The sequence below is a fragment of the Tigriopus californicus genome, chromosome 6 (genome assembly GCF_007210705.1).
Source record: "Tigriopus californicus strain San Diego chromosome 6, Tcal_SD_v2.1, whole genome shotgun sequence".
Lineage (NCBI taxonomy): Eukaryota > Metazoa > Arthropoda > Copepoda > Harpacticoida > Harpacticidae > Tigriopus > Tigriopus californicus.
The window spans coordinates 3,531,028-3,539,993 of NC_081445.1; the positions used below are offsets into that span (position 1 = coordinate 3,531,028).

The 8,966-nt window shown below is 42.8% G+C and overlaps 1 protein-coding gene across 1 annotated transcript; it reads right to left on the reverse strand.

Moving 5' to 3' along the window:
* Positions 1 to 702: 702 nt before the first annotated feature.
* On the reverse strand, positions 703 to 8,274 carry LOC131881759 (ATP-binding cassette sub-family F member 3-like). Its single transcript, XM_059228709.1, has 12 exons — positions 7,958 to 8,274; positions 7,766 to 7,874; positions 6,497 to 6,677; positions 6,030 to 6,349; positions 5,785 to 5,943; positions 5,465 to 5,711; positions 5,134 to 5,267; positions 4,896 to 5,069; positions 3,336 to 3,510; positions 2,496 to 2,747; positions 1,096 to 1,245; positions 703 to 925 (listed from the first exon to the last, which is right to left on the reverse strand). Exons 1-12 carry the CDS (start codon positions 8,040 to 8,042, stop codon positions 776 to 778), a joined length of 2,136 nt encoding a protein of 711 aa, XP_059084692.1. The 5' UTR covers positions 8,043 to 8,274; the 3' UTR covers positions 703 to 775.
* Positions 8,275 to 8,966: the final 692 nt, after the last annotated feature.

Below are 8,966 nucleotides of genomic sequence, written 5' to 3' on the forward strand. Positions count from 1 at the left end.
CATGATAAAAAAAGTAACATAAGTGTAAGATTTACAATCAATCCCCATCAATGGCAGATTGGGACTGCAACTGGGACTTCAGCAGTACGAGATAAAAAAAAACTTCAATTTCCTTTTCGGTTTTAAATTCGTAAAGTATAGGATGCCCCTCCGAATTAATTGAAGTTGGCGGATCTGGCTTACCTTCAAATATAGGGTTGATCAAAAATGCTTGCTTCAATCTGATTTAAACCATGCTACTGGATCAACGCCAACATATTAAAAAAACAAACAAGGTCAAGACGGTTTAGCTCTCAAACATAAAATATCATCGCGCTCTCTACTTATCACCCTTTTTGTAACTTATTTATCCATCATGTCTGAATCTTACGCCTCCGCATGGCATAGGTAATGTCATCGTTATTGTGCCCGTCCGCAATTATCCCAAGATACATCATCCCTTCTTGAATGGACCTTTTCCCTTCACACGACATCCTCATGCATGTATGATGCTGCCCTAGCTTGATTGATTGGCCTGGTCATGAAAGGATTCAGTTGATTTGGTCAAGAAAACTGATCAGAAATGTACTTTTCCTCTACATAACACAACGTAACATCTCAGAGGCCCCTTCATCAAATGCTTGGTTTGCCTTCCTTGAACACATGGTATCCTCCTCGTTTTCTCAAAACAAACTTGGAAATCAGATTGGACGACACTGTCACTGGGATAGAAAAGATCGTGTATTGACGTACAAACGCGCTAAAAGGTGGGCAAGCCCGTGGCATTTTCGGCCGATCAGGCCAAGACCAGTTCCTTCTCGATGATTGCTCTATATTCGTCAAAGCCCCCATCCAGCGAGTAGACACGCCCTTTGGAACACACCCAGAGCTCTTGGCACACCATTCGGATCAGACGCTCGTCGTGGCTGACCAAAATAACTCCGCCCTAGAATACAAAGGTCAACGAAGTTTAGTTTCAACCGGATTGCCAGGAAAACGGCCCCACTCATGAAGGACTTGACCTTTGGGACCGTTTTCAAGTGATGAAATATTCAGCGGGTTATGTTTTTCCTCGCTGATTTGTTTGGATCCGGATCCGGGAATGTACGTACGAACCTTATACTTGAGAAGTCCATTGCCTAGGGCCTCGATGGTCTGGATGTCCAAGTGATTAGTGGGCTCGTCCAGAATCAGGAAGTTGGGCTTGTGCGCGCACAAAATAGCAAATGCTACTCGCGATTTCTGACCTCCGGACAAACTCGAAATCTGCCAGAGAAAAGCGGTCATTGAATGCCTTAGCTGGGTGGTGTGAGCGATTTAGATGTGCTCCTCATATACTTCGATACGATTGTTTGTATACTACACTAAATTGTGTTTATCTAATGCTTCAAATTTAAATGTTCTCTTTCAGTCANGGGGGGTAATCTTAGTCCTAAAATATGCCGCTAGATGGAGACAGAATCGCTTAACTTGATCTTATAGTCCTTTTCAGTCTCTCGTTGATGCCAAACAAACGGATAAATACAAGAACACGCGCTCTAAGATGCCCGACTTTAACAAGGTATTTTTCGTTGACCAACATATTGCTGATATATTTATTCTAACACCATAAATACACCACCAACCCTTCTGAAAGAGCTTTCAAATCCTATAAGATTACAAATCACGAACACTTTATACATCCAAATAGTGAGAAAGAGAGAGCTATTTATGGCATACTTTAAGCATAACAGCTAGTTTTCATAATATTTTTTCCATTATATCGTGCTAAAACGCCAATGGTAAGTTCAGAAATAGTAAAGATTTCCAGGTTAGTCACCAAAAACATGTGAAACTGTGCTTTTCCTGATGCAATTTGTTGGAATTGAGGTTGCCAAAGTTGATGGCGCGTTGTCAATCATAACCTCTTTTAAAATGATGATTTCTATGTCATAATTGTTCGGAATTTTACCCATAGCGAGTTTGAAACGTTTCCCAGAAGAGTTGATGGCTTATTCATTTGGTCACAGTACTTTGGCAATACGTTGTTCATTCAATAATCTCTTAAAAACGTCTGGTATCTTAGAGCGTATTCTCTCGTTTCTACGTTTGTATGTCCGCACCTGGACGAAGCAGAGGGCGCTGCAAAAAGTTACTGTTATGAGTACATAAAACAACTTAGTCGTACCCCACGGGTAGCACCTTTGATTCAAAATTATGAAACTTTGACATTTCGAGCGGTGACAAGCCCCAGTTTTAGTGTTGTCATGATTTGGCTCGGTCACAACCCGAACATCTGAAGGCATCTATTTGAAGAGGCCTCTCTCTGCCTCTCAATGACTAAGATAACTCGCCAGTGACTGGTGAATCATGATACTTTAACTGACTACTAACTATTGGAGAAATCTAGCCCTTCCAAGACAGCCACTTCCAGGCGCCAGGGCTAAAATGGGGCTATCAAAATCCGAAACTAATGAACCCTTTAGCATGACTCGATGGATGAATGCTGTCCTCATGGCATGGAGCTGCTCAATTACCTGTTGCAAGGCCATTTCTCCGGTGACACCGAAACTGCCGAGCATGCGTCTGTATTCCTCGACTTTGAAGCCGGGGAACTCTTTTTGCATGAGTTCCACGGAGCATATGCTCATGTCCAATTGGTCCACGTGGTGTTGGGAGAAGTAGCCGAATTTGAGGTTCCGATGCGACGTCCGATCGCCTGAAGTCGGGGACAGCTGGTCCATGAGGATCTTCAGCAGGGTGGTTTTACCCGCCCCATTTTCTCCCACCTGAAAAATGATTGGTGACACTGGTATAGCGCAAACCCTATTAACAGTAAATAGACTGGTTCTCGGCCAATCCAATCACACCAACATTCAATCCAACCAACGGTCAAGAAATCCACGACAGATGAAGAAAAAAAAAATATCTTCATACGTTATGCGAGGTACTTTTAAAATGGAAATGGATGCACTTTTATGATTTTGAACACCTTGGGTTACTAAAACAGAAGTACTACATTTTTTGGACAGGTTTTTCACACAAATGAAGTACCGGGAAAGCTTAACCATGATGAATATTTCTATTTCTGCAACCTTAGTTGTATAATTAAAAGATTACAAACCAAATGTATTTTGATTTTAAGAGCACCTTGTCGATCCTGAAACTTGACTTCAGGGAAAACAATCGGAAACACAATCAGAATCAATGATATTTACAATACTTTGACGCAGTTAACTTAAGAATAGAAATGCGGCTTGTGCATAGATGAATTCACATCTGTAAAAAAAAACACCGCAATACAAGCAAAACCAGATATCCTGGTCAAATCATGAAAAAAAATCGAGAGGTTGTTGCGAGTCTTGATCGGAACTTACGATACATATCCTGGATTCCATGGTGGCCGACAGGTCCACGTTGGAAAAGATGGTCCGATTCTTGTCATAAGCAAATGTGACGGTACTCAACATGAGTATGGGCGGGGACAACTTCTCCACATCGGGGAACTTCAGCACCACATCCGTCTCCTTTTCAATGGGTTTCAATTCAGGCCTATTGGGAGAGAAAAATTGAACATAATTAGAGCGTCCTTAGAATGCTTCTTGACCGGTCTCGACTTTTTTCTTTGTTCCCCCCATAATGCTAATATCAAAGCTCTTAGATGAGTCATGCACATCCCTTGAAGGGGATACTATATTCACATGTAATTAGCTACATTCTCGCCCAAGTAATTGACCACTTTGAAATTTCAACCTGAAATTAGCTTCCAAAGCACAAGTTTGGTTGAAATTATTGAGTCAAGGGAGGCACTTATTTCATTAGATATGAGACAGTTGCAGCGTATCCAAGAATATGTAGTTCTGGCTCAATAGCGAGGAACTTTCGCGGGAAGATTCAAATTTAACACCTAACACCTAAAAAAAAACGAATTTAACCTTTAGCATTGATTTGTTAATATCTTTGTCCTGACTCCTTTTCTGCCGACATTGCAGGCTTGTAGGTGAGTATTTACAGCTCTAAGCGGAGTGAGAGGATTGTCAAAAGAGTAATTAGGTTGTCAATACGTGTTGTCCCTTCCAAGACCTTCAACAACAGGACTATGGTTGATGCAAATGAAATATATATATGTACTCGAGTACGAGCATGGAAAGCGACCTTTGACGGGTGCAGTCTTTCAGATCCAAGAAGCCAAATTGCCCAACAATGGAAAATAATCGCAACCAATTTGAGGTGACAATGCGTGCTCTAATCCTCTAATCCTGCCGACGACTTTTTTCAAAAGGAGTGAAAATGTCATGTAGAGTCTTGCTCCGGTGCTTTTCGTTTGCTTTTTTGAACATTACGCATTACAAATTTAGAACAATTCAACAAAGGCTTTCAGATGTCGACGGAAAGTTCAAACACATCACCTAACTAGCGGGGCCAGCAAACATGTCAGGTTCGTTGTCGAACGAAAAGGGTTGCCAAAGAAAACACTTGCTTGGAGTTGAATTGAGATAATAGCAACTAGCACTATTGAAAACATCAAATGCACGTACGTACGTATACCATGATCTGGGCCTAAAATTGAGCAATTTTCTCAAAAAAACTTAGCGCTAAGTATTTACATATGATTGGCCTATCAGGTCAATCTTGACCAATCCAAAATGGCCTGAATGACACATGTCTTGTCCGTTTCAAATCAGAGCTTTTATAATTTCTCTAATTTCTCGAAAGTCACGTGATTCGAAGCTGAACCTCGATTTTCCACCGGGAGTGCCTGGGGCTTGGATTCTACTCCACCCACGTGGCAATATCTATTTCCGGCCTTTTCCTCCTACCACTTCCTGCCACTTCGTCCCACTCTCTATATCGCTCTTCTACAGTGCGTATGGCTGTGGCATGCATGAGAGCGTCGCAACACAAAGGATTTGTGAATGCCTTCTTTGTTCACTCACAGCCTCTCAAGTTGTTTGATTCGGGATTGAACCAAAGACGCGCGTTTGGCATTGAATCGGAACTTGTCAATGAACTCTTGGACGTGTTTCCGGTAATCCATTTGGGCCTCGTATTCGCGTTGTTGAGACTTGAGTCGCTCAGTCATGGTGTTGTTGAATTCCGTGTAGTTACCTCTGAAAGACCAAAAAAGGGAAATATGGCAAACAAATACGAAGGCACTCGCACGAGTCAAATCACCTGTAGTTGTCGATTCTTTGGGAATGGAGATGGAGCATGTCCGTGGGGACCTCGTCCAAGAAATTCCGGTCGTGAGATACCACCAACAAGGTGGTACTCCAAGTTTGGAGATATCGTTCCAACCAGATGATGGCCTGAGAAAAAACAAAAGAACAAATTCCTGCATATTCTAAGAAAAGTCACTTAAAATTGTAGTTCTTTTAACACTTTTAAGCGTCTTTCAAAACTTGGCGCCTTGCATTCAAACAAGTACAAGGTGTTTCCAGTTCTAGTTGAGTCATCGCCATGAGAAAAGAAAAAGGGAACGCGTATGCCCCCTTACGCCCCTTACCTGCATATCCAACATGTTTGTCGGTTCGTCCAAGAGTAAGAGGTCAGGCTTGCAAAAAAGAGCTCGCGCTAAGGCCAAACGCATTCTCCAACCGCCAGAAAAGGTCTTGGTGGGACGAGCCTGCATCTCGGAGGTGAATCCCAGACCCGCCAGGATCACCGATGCTTTGGAGGGGGCCTTGTCTGACTCCATGGCTTCAAGTTCGGCGTAGATTTCCGTCAAGCGGGATGACAGGGCAGGATCGCCTCTGTAAAGAGGTCAGTTTTAATCAGTAGATTCAATTCAACCGGAACTGAGTCCAAAAATATGGCGACACTTACCCGTCGTTGATGGTCTGGTTAATCTCCTTCTCCTCCCGTAGCAAAGATTCGCGCTTCTCTAAACTCTCCAGAACAGATTGCAGAGCTATGGTGTCGTCGCCGGTAACTTCTTGCTCTACATGCAGGATGGATATGTGTGAGGGAATGACCAATTGACCACTGCAAGATAAGGGAAACCGACGCCAATGTTATTTTTCTGGCCAAAGGAGCAGACAATGACTCCTTGAATATTGGAGCAGGCTCACCTAGAGATCATTCTCAACAGGGTAGATTTTCCCATGCCATTGCGGCCCACCATGCCATAACGTCGACCAAAAGAGAGGACCAGATGAGCACCTCGCAAGAGCACGTGATCCCCAAAGGAGATGTCGAAATTTTCAATCCGTATGTCCTTGGTCTGGAGATTCGAAGCCTCGGCTTTAGCGTCTTTTTTACTGATCACTTGCGACGCCGTGGCTTCATGGCTCTTATAGCGATTGGCTGCCGGTTTTTCCACCTTGTCTTTGCGATCCATTTTCTTAAGTAACATCTGCTCGGCTTTCTCCAATTTCTTCTTGTCCACACTCTGCAAATGCATACAGGCACTGAATAATACAATCTGGCGACACTGACATTGTTTACGGAATGCACCCTTTCAGCACTAGCGCCCTCTTCTGACTAAACCTCGGACCCCGGGCCAAACTGGGCTCAGGCCTCCGAAAATCCAACTTACCAAGTTGTCCTCAATCTTTTGGATCCAAATACTGCCCGTGGGCTCTTCTTGGCCATTGGTCTCGCTCCCGCCAATATCTTTCATTTGAACGGGCGCGTCCAAGACCCGCTGACCGGATTTTCCGTTGGATTGGTTGCCATCTTCACCGTGGAGTAGGCCAAAAATGCCTTCACAAAGGGACCTGCCACCCAAAAAAAAAGCACACCAATTGAGTATGTGGGAGAGAAATGGAATAAGAACACAAACTTGTCTTGAATTTAATCCTGATAATCCAATTCTTCAATTATAACCAAGGCTGTTCAGAAAATGCAACAGAATGGTCAATAACTGTGGGTATATTTCGCTCGGTTGACTTTTTCAAGCAAAATCATAGGTAAAGTTGTTTGTTACGAAGTCAGATGGCAGCTCTCTCGCTCGGCCTACCCTCTGATTTTGGGTGTCTAAATATGTTTCAAGTTATACCCAAGGAATATGATTGTCTTTTTCCAATGACACGACAAGAAATGATATTTCGCCATTGTCTTTAAAAATTCTTTAAAAACTAAAAGCAGCAAAAAATGTCGCTTAAAACTTACAAAAGATGTAAAATTGACTTTCATTTTACTTCAGTGCCAAAAGCCGCACTAACCTATCATGTCCATAAAATATTTGAACGATAAATGTAGCATTTTAATTTTCAAATTTGTCACTTTTTGCAATAAATAATTTCTACGTACTAGCGATGGTTCTATTCAACGTGAATAGAATTTTGTCAACGTTCAAGATTAAGCTTGATTAAAGCTGGGATTGACAAGTATCACATCACAATTGTGAAATATATATTGCAAACTATAGCAAACTATATTCGGGTTTTTCTACCTGCTTCAGAGAAGTGGAATATTTCCATTTATATTTTAGGCGTAGAAAAAGCTTGGTTAACTTTTGGCGATAACTTTAAGATATAACCGGAGCAATTTGTAGTCAAATTTGCTATAAATGCAATCTTTGAAAACCAGATATCTTATAATTTACTTCATGGATTTGAATAAACTTTTTGTTGGAAACGCAACTCAGGTTACTCCCAACATCCAATGACTACGATCTTAAAAATGTTAGCTCTTTGTAGGTTTTAAGTGGATTAATATAGTCAAATGACGAAACAGAAGTACTGCCATGAGCTAATAAAAAGGGAAAAATGGTCCAGCCATGCCGAATGATCCCTTCATTCAAAGGATCATAAGATAAGACACCGACTCCTAATTGAGAGCGAGACACTGGTTCAGGCCTTACTTGATGTCCTGCTCGGATTTGGCCATATCACATTCGTGAAGAAAGCCGCCCACGGCCTCAAACACGTCCTCATCGTGCTCGAAATCATCGCCGGACATTTGGATCACATCTACCAACAACACAAAGAACGTATCATCATCATCATCATGGTTCAAACGATCCTCCACACGCATATTGACGGATCCCACTGACCTTGGATGTATTGGAAGAGGTCGGCATCGATGACGGGGAAGTGTTGCCGGATCAGTTGGGCGCAGGCCTGACTTTTGGCCTCCATGGTCCTCGGGGGATATTGATCAAGGACCCACCTACCTACCTAACTTCCTAACTTCCTAACTACCTCCACGAATCAAGGTGCCCAGGGAAGACCAGAACGTGAAGAAAGAACCAAGCTCTGTGATTCTAACTCGGCATCCGTAGCTGATTCCCAATGACACAACTCCATGCAATTGCAACGAACGAACGAACGATCCGACGAACGTGACAAGTCGAGAAACAGTCAGTAGTCCATCATGAGAGAGAGACACAGAGAGAGGCCAGCATGCCAGCATGCCAGCATGTGTCCAGGGAACTCGACAGCTGACCCTAGCCGTACTCAGGTGGACAAAGTCTGCGGCTAGATTTGAGACTAAGAATATATACTAACCTAGAGGATTGCTTGGATTGGTGGTAGTTTTTTGAAATCGGAACGAGGTAATATGGGCGGGAGCAGGTGGGGTGGGTAGGCTGGTTGGGGGCAGTTGTGCCAAGGTTGAAGTTTTCAGGGTTGGCCCCAGAAGGTCGAGTTTTCTGTTCTATGCTCATAGAGGTTTGGTGTTAGATCCATCACATCGAGCTTTTGCATGAACTATTCTCGCCTTAGGCCGAGATTTCCCAAGTCGACAGTCTGAGTGACGCCATATCAGCCGGAAAATTCGTACAGAGTTTGAAAGCGGGCTAGAGTGACGTCCCTCAGTTTGTAATAGTTTGAGCACCAATGAAAAACAAGCATTTGTTGTTTTTTTTGAATAATTTAATGAAATGTCATTTTGATGCCTCAATATTGCAATGTTGCTGGCCACAACAAGCCTGATAATTCACAAGAATAAATTTCAAATCAAACCTTGGCTCGGTGCAGGTTGGCCGAGGTTTTTGTCTACAATTTGCTGCATAGCATAAAATCGGCTGTTTACTTTCTCCTCACTTCTCAAGGGCACTTCTC